At 47.0% G+C, this 13865-nt stretch overlaps 1 protein-coding gene across 1 annotated transcript in view; it reads left to right on the top strand.

The window, feature by feature from the left end:
• The window catches only part of NIPAL4 (NIPA like domain containing 4), a 68059-nt gene extending 55419 nt beyond the window's left edge, over positions 1-12640 (top strand). The window contains exons 3-6 of the mRNA XM_078653716.1: positions 3184-3240; positions 3427-3517; positions 8851-9011; positions 10800-12640. Of these exons, the coding sequence (XP_078509842.1) occupies positions 3184-3240; positions 3427-3517; positions 8851-9011; positions 10800-11410 (920 nt within the window). The 3' untranslated portion in view covers positions 11411-12640. The remainder of the gene's footprint in view (positions 1-3183; positions 3241-3426; positions 3518-8850; positions 9012-10799) is intronic.
• Positions 12641-13865: the final 1225 nt, after the last annotated feature.

A 13865-nucleotide genomic window follows, 5' to 3' on the forward strand; every position in this document is an offset into this window, starting at 1 on the left:
AGTGTTGGTTTCCTCATACTCCACGCGTGCCAGACTTTTAGGTCTCTGAGTCTAACCCTCTCTGCCTTTTATGCCCCTCGTTACTCTCATGAACAATGTGGGACTCCACTGTTTTACTCTCTTACTAAAATGTGGGGCATTATCAAAGCTCGTCACCGTTTCTTTTATCCACCAGTCCAGCCATGGCCAATTAGGAAGGATTATTGCTGAGCTCTGTGGCTTTGAAGAGAGAGAGGCAAAATCCGTTTCTCCCTTTTCAAATTCGAAATATTTCTAATTGGTTAAATTGCACTACTTACTAAGCGAGTAGTCGCTGGCCTTTATTGGTTAATTCAAATTTATTTATTTATCTTTGTGTGTAATTTAGTGAGGTGCTGGAACTAAAAGTAAGCATAAACTGCATGTCTCCAAAACTTGTTAAAATCGGTCTGGGTGGCTCCTTGACTTGTATGTTCGCGCCAATATTTACTTTGATCGGCAGATCTGACTAACGCAGACTTCCATCCTTCTGAGCACTGAAATAGCCCCAAAAAATAAATACCCCTCACTTGGATACGCATCCTGTATAACGGCGAGCGAGGCCTTTCTCTCTAAAACGGCTATCCTTTCATGTTTTCTATCTTTCTCTATTCACTCGCTTCTAGTAGCACTCCCTTCCTCTAATCTCCCCCTTTAAATCTCTCCTCCCCCATGCCATGTCTGCCATCTCATTTTCTCTTCCATTTACACCCCTTCCATCCTCCTTGTCTTACCTTCCGCTTCATTTACCTCCTTCATATTTACTAGTACTCCATCTCCCATCTCCCCCTACTTGTTTTACCCAGTTTCTCACTTCCATTCACACATTTGTTTCTCTCCTCATCTCTCATCCATCTTCCTATTCCGTTTTTTCTCACCTGTAACGCCTCTTTCTGGTTTGTCTTTCTCTCCATCACCCCCCACCCCCTCCATTTATACCGGTTTTTCCCTCTCATCCTCCTGCTTTTCTTTCTCTCTCTCTTCTTTCTGGTCAGTTGAAATAACAATAAATATGTTTATGCCAGAGTGGTACCCCTGATTTGTGCCACATGTTTACAAATTTGGACTGCAAAGTAATGCTGTTGGTTAAATAAAAGTCAGTTAGCCAAAATATTGACGTTTGGTATTTTTCCTCCATAAAGGGGAATAGTGATATAAATTGGAAATATGAAAAATGGGGTCTTGACGGATACAAATGAAGTTCCGACACTTTCGGCAGTGAGCTCTGTGCATTTCTGGTGTTATAAAAAAAGTGAGTGACATAGTTTCTGCAGTCCATTTCAAATTATTAATTACGTAAGATACTTTTAGGGCTTAGAAATAGCACAAATATATTTTGAGCTTAAGAAAACAGATTTGAAGTACATAGGTCAAGCTTCCCACATGGACAAAACTCTCCAGCTGTTGCGCATCATTAAAGGAGAGGAGGAAGAGAAAGGCATCCCAACTTCTTTCAAACAGTGGTGCTGGAAGAATTTTCAGAGTGGGAGTGCTGCCATCAATGTTACATTACTAAACGCATACAGATTGTGAAAAATTTGAGTGTCCCACAAAGACCATTTGTAGATAAGGAGCCACACCTATTCAGCTAAAGAGTGGTAGGGCCTGGGGTGTAGCTGGCGGTGTGTGTAGGATCACACTGTCAAACATATAATTCAATCATGGTGTAGTAGCCCACTGTCATTATAGAGCACACCCTCCATTGAAGTGACTACTTATTTGTACAGACATTTTACAGCTAGAACTATATATCGCACACATGATAATGTGTGGAACTGGGTCTTAGGAAATGTGTCATTTTAGCACCACCAAGTAATTGATTTGTTCTCAGCCTATTAATATCATTGTTTCAATCACATTTGGAATTTAAAGAACTGTTTTGTGCATTCATGACCTTTTTAAACATTTGTACAGTTCATTGACGGGTATTTACATTTTGTTATTTTTGAAAAAACATGACACCCTCAAGCCTTTCCTTTCACACCAGCAAGATTGCCAAATACTTCACTTTTCAAAATCCTCTTTCTTTGCACTCAAAGAAAAGTAAATGTCAAGCTGCATGTTCAAAGAATAAACACCAGTTTGTCCCAAATAGCCTGAAATTCGCCCTGTCTTTAAATGTACAGCAAACGTGACCGGATAAAACTAACCTTCAAAGGCTTGTTCATTGCTCATTCACCTTTAGGACTCCAGCATGGTTGTTTTAGGTATTCAACAGAATGGCCCACGCTCCTACTTCCAGCGCCTATGCCCTATCCTATTAAAACAAAGCAAGACTTTGGCCATGCAAGCTGAGACTGTGTTGGCTGTCCTGGGATTTGTGGATTTGTCTCGCTCTTTCTCTTGGGAGATGTGCGAGCACTTAGAGGCCCTCTGGGTGTTGTAGTTCTACACAGGCAAGCCAAGAAGAGGAACAAGCCTGTGTACTAGGACCCCAAAGACTTTACGCGGTATACAGCCTTTACAACGAAACTTTTACAATGAACTACCATTACAACGCAACTTTTACAACACAAACCATTACAACGCATAGCGCTGGGGGGCGCTCTAGGATAGGGAATTGGTTTAATGTACTATCCAACACCTTCCCTACTATCCACGGGGACTGGAGTTGGAATAGTAAATTAAACTATTCACTATCCAGCGCCCAAAAGCATTATGCGTTGTAATGGTATGCGTTGTAAAACTTGCGATGTAAAGGTAGGCATTGTAAAAGTATGCATTGTAACGTCATACATCCCTTTACGCAGTGCACAAGCGAACCGATCAGGAGCTTTCTGTTCGTTACAAGCTCTTCATTGTTCGGAGCAAAGTGCTCTGAGGGTCCAGTAGCATACACTCCTCCCCAGCTCAAGCTGCTGGAGTGGGGGGGTTCACGACGCCACTGCTTTCAAGGCCTGTACATTGAGTTCTTTAAGATTGGGTAATAGTTTTTTGGCACGGCATAAGTGCGAAGCACTATATAAAACATCTGGCTGTGTATTATTGTTAGTCTTTGCAGTTCAAGTGGAACTTGGATAATTCGGTAATGCGTTTGAGGATGGTATTAAAAATAACTTCTTGTAGGGAATTGGGTTGTGTGCCCCTATTCGCTGATGGACACCAGCTGGTGTGTGCGCTACAGGCTCTCGCAGCACGTGCTAACCATCTACTCTCTTTCTACAGGAGATGGGGGACACGGCTATCTAAAGGACTGGATGTGGTGGGCCGGCCTGTTAACAAGTAAGTAGGCATGTATGTAAGAGACACTTATGTTTCCACTCCCTGCTCCCACACACAACGTGCACTGAGACGACTGATTCTGTTGTGGCTGTTCCACACCCGCCTCAGTAGTCTTCGCCATAATGTTCTGACTGCAAGGAAGATAACGGGTTTCTGCATTCTGTTTGTGTTCCTCATTTTCCATAGTGGGAGGAGGGGAAGTGGCAAACTTTGCTGCCTACGCGTTTGCACCAGCGACAGTCGTCACCCCGCTAGGAGCCCTGAGCGTCCTCATCAGGTAACTATCTCACCATCTACACACTTAGACATGCACTTCTTCAGGAAGGAACATCCATTAAGGAATGCCCAATACATCATTTTATTACCGAGCATTCAAAATTAAATGCAAAAGTTGACTGAAATCGGAACCGGGATGGACATTAATGTGTATTTGGTTTTCGGATTGTGGGGAAAGGACAGTGACAAAAACTAGGCTATCCCACCTCACCCTTTTTCCCCAAAGAATTTTGGAGTCCATGAAGCCGGGTCCACTGAGTGCCTGCGTCTGGCCCCTGTTCTCCCCGAATCCAGTGCTAGTCAGAGTTGGCAGGAGAAGGGCTGTCTTGCAGTGCTTAACTTGAACCGGTGGTTTCCGGTGCTCAGCACTGGCACTTAATTGTCTACACCTGCGCTTGTGACAGCACCACCTTGTGGCAGACTAATTTATAGATGACCAAAACAACAGTTACTTATTCATTCAAAATGCATACAAAATTACTATTACCAGCCGCCCAAGCCATTATACTTTAGGGGCCAAAAATAGTCCTCATTGGCACACTTGTAGGAGTCTGATGGTCAGTAGTTGTGTTTTTACTCTCATTGACAGCATAGGTTGGGTAGTGTGTGGTGCCAGCTACAGTGGCTTCCTGCCGATAGCCCTGCCACTTATGTTTTTTTACAAATTAAGCACTGCAGGAAAGCCATTGAAACTAGCATATGCCTCCAGTGTTCTAGCGGGAAGATTGAAGGTGTGACCCAGAGCGGCCTAGATGCCTTAATTCTAGGCTGTGAAGCATAAGTTAATAGTGCTGTTTGACACCTGTCCGAGGCACCGGACCACCAAGGAGGTTTCTCTTCCTTATGGGCCAGTTCACCTCTTCCTCGAGGACAGATCTGCATTGTTAATCGCTGTTGATTTGAGAAGTTTTCAATGGCTCACAGATTTAACCACAGCTGCCATCTTTACTGGCCGGATCGGACTGAGAAAGAAAATAGGCCCGGGCATCAAAGTAAAAATGGACCCCCATAAGCGAAATAGATAGCTAAAAAAAAGTCTCACCATTTAAAATAAGGCAGTTTTGAACTTATAAAGCCATGCTGCACAGGTGTTATGCAAGGTATGGGAGACTGCATGCAATGGTGCTTGCTGCAGGCAACGTTTGTGGTAATATCAGGAAAATTGACAGTAAAAAGTAGCCCACCAGAAAAAATGGTCCACAAACCGTGAAAAAAACAGCCCAAGCAATGACCTATCTGCCCAGCCCCTTGGGCACTGCATGATTGCCGTACAGGCCAGTCTGACCATGGTGCAGCGTTGATGAAGTCAATAAGGGCGCCCGATAAACGTTGCATGGCCTCAGGATTCCAGGTGAACCGGAATAAGTCTATAGTTTCCCCACTGCACCCTGGTACACAGGGGAAACGTCGCAGGGGAAACTACCTGTCGTTTTTCGCATGCTAAGATTGCCCGGTCTCAGTTTATACATCTGGGTGTATGGATATCTCACACGGAAGCAGATCTCTCTGATGGAAATACAGGGCCTGAGATTTCAGCTAGGAGGATTGGGGTAGCTTTGAGAGGGCACCTGCAGCTTTCAGTTGTAGAAAGGGTATCACTATTTCTAAAGCAGTGGCTTTACTCTGACACCCATACTATTTTAAGACCCTACCCAACCTATATAAATCTCACACAATTCTTTTTAGGTTTTTTTTAACCTTTATTTTTTTTGTTGTTTCAACAGTGCAGCGTCAAGAAACAGTCACAGAATACAGTGTGCAGCTCAGAGAACAAACCCAAATTGAATATGGTAGTTCTAAGCAGACGGGGATCGATCATCCAGCCATGGCAGCCCCCTGATTCTCCCCCCCCCCCCCCCCCATCACATACACCTATTTTTTAGTTAGTGTCTGTTCCACTAGAGGTGGTGTCATTAGTAGCTATAAATATTTCTCCTTGGTCCCTCCAAATGGCTAAGTTGTCCTCCTAACTTGTTATCTCTTTGATTATTTTTTAGTTGAATTTCCTCTGCTAGATAGTTCATTCCACTACATCTTTATGCCAGTGTTGTTCTGAATTGGTGCGTTGACCCATCCAAGTGATAGCCAGTGCCACCCTATGGCTGACCAGCACCAATGGCAGCTGCAGAAACCTATATGCCATCTTGTGACCTTTAGACCTGCTATTGTTTCCCAGCAGCCAGAACTGCAGGGTAAGTGCGTCCCACAAGGACGTGGTGTGTGTGAGTTTATCCACCACCCGGACCCAGAATATTGCACCTGTGGCGCCTCCAGGCCATGTGCAGGAAGTCTGCTCCAGAAATTCTGCAGGGCGTCCGGACCGGGTACGAGTCAGCCAATTAAGCATCAGGGACGTCATAAGTGTGATGGAGGAAATTATAATGGATTAGTCCAAATCATACATTGCTAGATAGAATCTTGGTATGGGCTCGGACACAAGTCCAGTCTAGGGCAGCGCCCAGATGGGTATCCCAGATGGGTATCACAGGACGTGTAAGGAGTAACTTGTATCATCCACCATCATCGCTCTGTATAGTAGGGGCACTAGGTGGTGCCCAGACCTGTATTACTACAAGGTTTCCAGAGTGCCAGAGGCCATCAGCGTCGCTGGAATGGAGTCCAGGTTTGCTGGGCCAGCTCAGCCAGAAGGCATGATGTAGAAAATGTCCTCGCCACAGTGCAAAGCAGGCTGGGCATCGTTGAGTTAGATGAAGTGCTAGTACGGGTACAAGTCCCCCAGCAACTTACAGCCCCCCTCCCTCCATGCCTGAAGACCTGTTTTCCTCCATGCATGGAATCCAAATGAGAATCCACACTGGAAGTTCCCAGTGGAAAGGTGCACGCCGGTGAGCCACCGTCACAGGCCTCTGCCACACATGGGTGGTTTGTTTGACTACAAATGGCAAGGTGTTGGGTGCTCTGAGAGGTCGGTCCGTTGACCATGTCAGAGAGCAGACACTTCTACCAATTATTGCTTTCCTCTAGCCAGCAGATCGCATGCTGCATGAGGGAAGCATTGTAATAGAACTCTGTCTGCAGCACCTTCAAGCCACCTTCCTCCGAGCTCCATCACAGTGCGGCCAGGGCCACCCTGCTGCGTTTTCCAGCCCAAATTAATGAGGTTAGGATGGAGTCTAGCTGCCTGAACATCCTCGAGGGCAGCGATCACTGGGAGTTCTGAGCAGTGCTCAGACAGCGCTGCAGAAGCGCCATTTTATATGTCGCTATTCTGACAGGCTGCCCCGGGCCACCAAACGGGGCCACCTAAGACGGCGGCCACCCTTAGTGCCACAGGATGGCACAGACCTCAAAGAGCGGTCTAGTGTTTGGGACGATGAGTCCCCAGTGATGTCACTTCCGGCCGGGGAGGGGCAGGGCCGAAGGTATTTGGCCTGGGGTTGCGGGCCTGGTGCCCTCTTTGACCCCTGGCCGGCCGCGTGGATGGACCCTCTCCCGTCCTTGACCCAGACGAGCGGCGCTGCCCGGACGCTGTTTTGGGCTCGTCTGGTCTCGCGTCGGGTTTTCTTCGGGTCTTGCGGTGAGTGCAGGACAATTCCCAGATAGCAAAAAATGGTCCTGCTTCCACCACAGCCAGAATGTCAGGCAGGCTCTCCGCCTGGGGCTCCACCAACATCACCAGGGGAAACCGTAATTTCCTTTGATTCAAAGTCCAGACTCCGCCCCGATCTCTGCCCCTTACATCAATTCTTGGTCTTATTCTCTGTCCAGGCCAAAGCTGCTCAGCACCCCCAGCAGCCTGGGTAGGAATACCCTAGAGGCAAGGATGGAGGGCCCCCATGGCACCAAGTGCTCACAGCTGCTTGCTGCGCCTACTCCTCTCTGATTACTTGGGCACCCCTTTCCAGCCTCCCTGCAACAGTATCTAGGGTGTAAACCATTGTGCAATATCCATCTCAGCCAAGTCTCATGAGGGCCGTCATATCCCCTGGACCCAATCACGTGACCAGGTGCCCTCCTCCATGCCACCTCCAGGTGGGCCACCCCAAGGGGGAAGCTGTGAATAGATGGCAACACTACCAGTGGCCCTGTCCTCCGGCCCCAAGTTCCTGCTGGCCCGGCACCAGGGCAGGACCCACTTCCACACACATTGTGATTGTGCCACAAGGTCAGTGATCTCCAAGGCTGTTGCCTGCTGTCTGTTGTCGCCCCACCCACCGACTTCTCTCCAGTGAGGTCAGAAGTTTGGGGCAATACTGGGCTCGCTGCAGCCCTCCTGATCCAAGGCGAGGCGCCAGCCTCCTGTTCTCTGATCCTCTGGCGCAGGCTGGCCTCCACTGTTAAATTCACTGCCCGGGTCATCACACCCTGGTTTCTCCCAGCATGGAACAATGGACCTGCCCTTGCCGCCTCGTCTCCCAGCTGCCAGGCAGGCCACCAAGATTCAGATGGGGGTATGGGGGGGGGGGCGTAACAGGTTCACACTCTAATTCCTTCTGCCCATGCGGAGTCCGCCACAGCAGCCCACCTCATCACAGCATGGGTGCAGCGAACTCCCAGACCAAGCTGGCAGTGGACTCTGCAATGGTCGCAACTGTCTGTCCCCGGGATCTCCCTACATGCCACGGGGGCCTGCTGAAGGCTGCGCACTGCCAAAGATAGTGCGATGGCAGCTCTGCAGGGTCACCTGCAGCCTGCCATCTTTCTAGGCCACCCTTCCATTCTTTTCAGAGTTAAAGGTAATCTTGTTGGGCTCTGTGTGGCGCTCTGGGAGGGTGGCACTGTTTACTACAGATGCCCACGTCTGAGGGAGGGATCGGCGACCTGGACTTTGCGTTACATACTATATGGCAGCCCAATTGCAGTAGACAGCTTGGTGGTTGGGAGAGCAAAGATGGGTAGAACCATTGACTCCTTCCAAGATGGAGGAATTATTGGGCCTACTCCATAGGCTAAAAGACAGGGCAGATGCGGTGGCAGGGTTGTCTTGTGTTTTTTAACATTGCTGGACACAGGGACTGTAAAAGATACTTACACTGCACTCATGCGCCAGGAATGCCACGAATACTAATAGTGACTGAAAACTAGGGGTTGTTAAGTTTCGTTTTGATATTAATTAACCCGATAACCACTCTGCAAATTACGTAGCATGGACAAAACGAAACAGGAGGAAGCTGTTGAGAGGGGAGAATGTAATGTGCATAATTTAGAGCTGGAATGTGTGCATTGCTGTTGCTATTGCAATTATCTTATTGCCATTTACTGAAAATCAATGAAATGTGTTTGTTTAAACAAATAAAATAATGGTGCCTGATTGATATGCATACTGCGACTGCTACCTCCTGGGCTCTCTGCTCACTGTTGCCTCTTCTGCAGTGCTGTCCTCTCATCCTACTTGCTGGGGGAGCGCCTGAACCTGCTGGGGAAGCTGGGCTGCATGCTGAGCATCCTGGGCAGCACAGTGATGGTGATCCATGCCCCAGAGGAAGAGGAGGTCACCACCTTGGCAGACATGTCCTCCAAGCTCATGGAACCAGGTGAGCTCATGCGTCCCAGTGCACTGGAGAGGAGAGGAGTGGAGTGAGTGCACATGAGGAGCGTCGCTGTAATATACAGGGGACATTTGGGGAAGGGTGGGAGGGCATAAAGTGCTTCCTCTGTATCTGGACTGGAGTGAGTCCCCTGAGTGAGGGTGGGAGCTGAGGATGGAGGAACACCCGCTTTGTCAAGAGCACCTGAACGCTTAGGGCTGCCAGGCTGTGTCAGTCCTGTTTTCCAGTACAGACATTAGCTGATTCCTATTGTTCCCTTCCTGACTTCTTCATTTTCATTTTCCTTACTTCAACCCCCACAGTGCTCTTGCTGCGGCTAGTCCTTGTAAAAACTTAGATATCCAGCTATACCTCTGATGTAGCCGTTGTGTACAATTTGCAGCATAGCCCTTTTGCCTTGTGGATGCTGTTGGATGGTTCCTTGAGAATCTGGATGCTAGTCTGATCGGCGTGCCTGACAGCGGTGCTGCTCTGCTTTAATCTGCAGATCTTCCATCAAAGTTGCCAGCCTTCGAGACCACTCATGGCCTGGTGTTATTTCTTAGACTCTGGTTTACAAAAACATAGCTTCATGGGTTGAACTGTGCCGCGGGGGCAGTGTAGAAGCTGTAAGGGTCTGTTTGGGGAGGAGTGGGAAGGGGGTAGTAAAGCATATTATGGTTTCCAGACAACCAATTGAAAATCACTAATTGTATGTCCAGGTCTCATTGTGAGCCTGAAAGAGTGGTTTCAAGCTATACAATTACTTTTTGTTTGTGTAGTGATTGTGCAGTAAATTTAATATCATGGTCTAGGAAGGTTCTAAGGTGGTTTACGATCGACTGAGAAAGTGGGCTAGGTTTCAAAGATACTTTCTAGTCTTAGGTGATGTCTGCAGCATGAGGCATGTACTGTTTCTGAAGGGTGAAGACCTGCAAATTCAATTACATTTCTGCATATTGGTGTTGGGGGCAGACCTATTTTGCATTTAAATGATGTATCTGGGATAGTACTATACTTAATCCTGAAGGAAGTGATGTAATTGAGACCCATCTCACAGACTGGATTTGGATCAGACACGGGCACATCACATCACACCACACCACACCACCACCCTCAACCCCAATGGATAAAGGATCTGTGTTTACCTCTGCCACCTGAAGTCCGAGTATGTAAAATAATGAGGTGTATCCATAGTCTAATCCTGTGCTTGCAAGGCTTGTCATACTGAAGTAACGACGCTACTGACCAAGACTGGCGCCTGTACAATTTATGGAACTAGAGAAATAGTTTTCTTCTCTGAGATTGGTGTAATGGGAGGGATAACTGGGTCCGAAATCCGTTCAATGGATTCATACATTATTTTCTGCTGATTTCATTGCTAATTTATTACAACAGAACCTGCCCTCCTTCTGCTTTTCCCTAGTGGAGTGACTTGATCATTGCTGATAAGCCCTTGACTGCTGAAACCCCAGCAAATCAGTGTGGAGTGCAGTGACTCATGTGTACACTTCTTGGGCTTCTTCCAGTACATCCTATTAGGGCCCGAGATAGATGAATGCCGTATCACCATTTCACGTTAACTGAACTCAGTGTTCTTTGAGACTGGGATGCAACCAATATACGTAAACATCATATGTGACCTTTTAGCGAGGGAGTTAGTAGTTCTCTCAGCAAAAGTTGCCTTCAAGGCTTGGGTCTAGTATTTGATGGTGCCAGTATTGCTAAATGAATATTCTGATGTGTATGCCTCCTTTTTATGTTTTCTAAATCCATGTTTTTCTCTTTTTCCAGGGTTCCTAGTCTTTGTGTCTCTTCTATTTGTAGCTAGCTTGGTCCTCATTTTCTATCTTTCACCGCGCTACGGCAGCACCAATATCCTCATTTATATAGCCGTTTGCTCCATTATTGGTGCTTTCTCTGTCTCTTCGGTGAAGGGCCTGGGCATTGCCATAAAAGAGCTCCTGGCAGGGCAGCCGGTCTGGTGTGACCCCCTTTCCTGGATCCTCCTTGCTGCACTGGTGCTGTCTGTGGTCACCCAGGTAAACTACCTCAACAAGTCGCTGGATGTCTTCAATACCTCACTGGTCTTCCCCATCTATTACGTCTTCTTCACCAGCGTGGTCATCACTACCTCCATCATCCTCTTCAAAGAATGGCTTGCCATGTCTGCCATTGACATTGTGGGTTGCATCTGTGGGTTTCTCACCATAATCTTGGGGGTCTTTTTGCTCCATGCCTTCAAGGACCTGGATATCAGCTGGAAGGGCCTGCACCAGGCTCTTCAGGGCAAGAATCACACAACACACTTCAAGCTGGAGGACAAAACCAGCCTCGTGGACAACATGGAGTCTACAGGAATATTCGCGGATGAGAAGCCGAAGGTGTTTGTAATCTACAGCTAGAACCTAACGTTGTAGAACGGACCATGCACTTGGAAGTGCACTGCTATGAGAGTTAGGACTGATGTGCTGAGGTTTTTGTTGTTTCCATATATGAAGGACCATAGGAAGATCATTATTTTCCAAGTTCTCCTTTCCCAAAGGTGACTGCTACTGTTTTGCCTGTGGTTGTGAAGCTCCCAGATTCCCTGAATTCCAGACCTGAAGTGTTGACTCCTGGTTTGAATGTCTTCAAGGGCTTATGCCCACAGATGCACTATTGCACATCCAGACAGCATTCCTGAACCTCAGACCTGTGATTTTGTTTTTTGTGTGCATGTTTTCAGGGTTTGCATCCACCCCTCAAACATGGCATTTTCCCACACCATTCATGATTGCTACGTATGATGTGTTACGTATTGTCATGTGAGATTTTCTAGTCCAGGAAAATGTGTTGGCTTATATTTTGATGATGTGCAATTCATACACTGACCATTTCCCTTTGGACTCGGTACAACTCTTGTGGTCAGCCAGCTGTGGCTGGATTCATTAGTCTGACCTTCCAGAATTATGAAGAGTTTATCTTCTGGCATTTCACATTATCCTAGCATGTCACTTTTTAAAGAAGGTTTCCTCTGCTATTTTATAACCAGTATATTTTTTAGTTTTGGGGGGCAGAGCTCGAGAGATGCAATAATATTTTTATAAGCTTGAAAGTTTTTTTTGTTTTGTAAGTGTGTGATGTCAAATACAGCAGATCGGTATTCTTCTGGCACCTTGCAGGACTTATTGTACTGACCAATCACTTTTTGAAGAAAAAAAATGTTGCTGTTTTTTTTTTATTCATTTCCTTGTCTGGTCCCTGCCTGTGGGATACTCACTGGTAGCCGAGGGTATCCTGATGCGAGTGTCGCCATTAAGAACCGTGCATTCATCCTCTCTTCGTGGCTGTACCGTTAAGGAAAATGCTTTTTGTGCAACGGAAGGTAGACGTTCTTTAAGATATGCTTTTATGGAGGAAGTTATTTCTAACCTGCAGCCCCATGTTGGTTCTTCTGTGACCAACACAGTCTTCAGTATTGAAAGACACTTCTTTCCCCTGATTTCTTTTTAGGAATTGATCTGTTTGTTTGCACAAGGTATTCTGGTCTCTCCCCAGATCGCCTCTGTGAACTTTGTATATATTTGTGTCTGTGCTGCCCCAGGGCAAATAATGATGTTATGATTAAATAAAACTTTTTTATTTTTTTCTAATTTGTGTGAATGATCGTAGGGCGGACTTTGAGTTAAAGTGGGACCCCTTACATAGCTTATGGTTTCCCACCAGTCTCAGTAGAGGAGTCTCTCAATGAAAACCCACTCAAAATAGTGCTGTTCGGCAGATGTTGGGCATTCTTGTTTCTAGTGCTTGGAGGGGGGAGGGGGGAGGGGTGGAGGGAAGGCACGTGGCTTGCCTGGATCACAAAGTGGCGCATCCACTTTCTCCTCAAATGGGAAGAAGTATCTGAACTACATTCTGGGGCTTGATAGGTGTCCCAGGAACACTGAATGGAGAGGCCTCATTTGTGTGCTTTGAATCTATGCTTTGAGAGGGTGGCTGTTGCTATACAGCAAACGACTCTGCTATTCACAGCCCTCAGCGGTCTCCATGTGCGTATACTGGACAGGTCACTTGGTCACACCATTGTTTGGTACTTTGCCTCGGACGTTATATCTCCCCACTGTGCTTAGGAAACTGAGCTGCTCGCTAGACTTCAAAATCACTCTGCTAAATTTGAGCGGGTGGTTTCCAGTGCTCAGCACTGGCACTTAATTGTCACACCGGTATTTGTGACAGTCTGTCACATGGTGGCGTTTTGTTGTCTAATTTACAGACAAGCACAACAACAGTTGTTTATTAATTCAATGTGCATTAAAAATGATTGATATTTGCCGTCCAAGCTAATCTTATAGCTTTGAGGGCCTGCAATAGTCTCAATTGTCCCGCTTGAAAATGTTTAGCCCTTTCCGTGCTGACGACTTAACTGCTCCTTCATCAGCCGTGGTGGCACTGTGCTGATGATGGAGCTTTTCCGTTATGGCCCGCCCGACGCGCCTGCGCGGTGCTGATTTTGCGCCTGCGCGGCACGTTCTATTAAGCGGGCGGGGCCATGACGGAACGGCTCCGTCATGAGCACAGCTCAACCGCGGCTGGTGACGGAGCGGTTCCGTCACCAGCATGGGCACGCCGCGCGCCCCCCCCGCCCCCTTAGCGCTGCGGCAGAATAGCCGCCGCAGCGATGAGGTTAAGGACAAAAGTTGTGGTAGTAGTGTCATTGGCATCGCTCCAGGGGGACGTGGGTGGTGAAAGCTGCAGTGACCTCTTAACTAGGACCCCCAGCGCTTTATTATTTACATTTTTTATTATTCTTTTTATTGAAGCCACTAAAAGGAATCAAAGGTGTTTTAATAATAGTTTTACTTTCCAACAACATTGTAG

Source organism: Lissotriton helveticus, chromosome 7, assembly GCF_964261635.1.
Source record: "Lissotriton helveticus chromosome 7, aLisHel1.1, whole genome shotgun sequence".
In the NCBI taxonomy this organism is placed as follows: domain Eukaryota; kingdom Metazoa; phylum Chordata; class Amphibia; order Caudata; family Salamandridae; genus Lissotriton; species Lissotriton helveticus.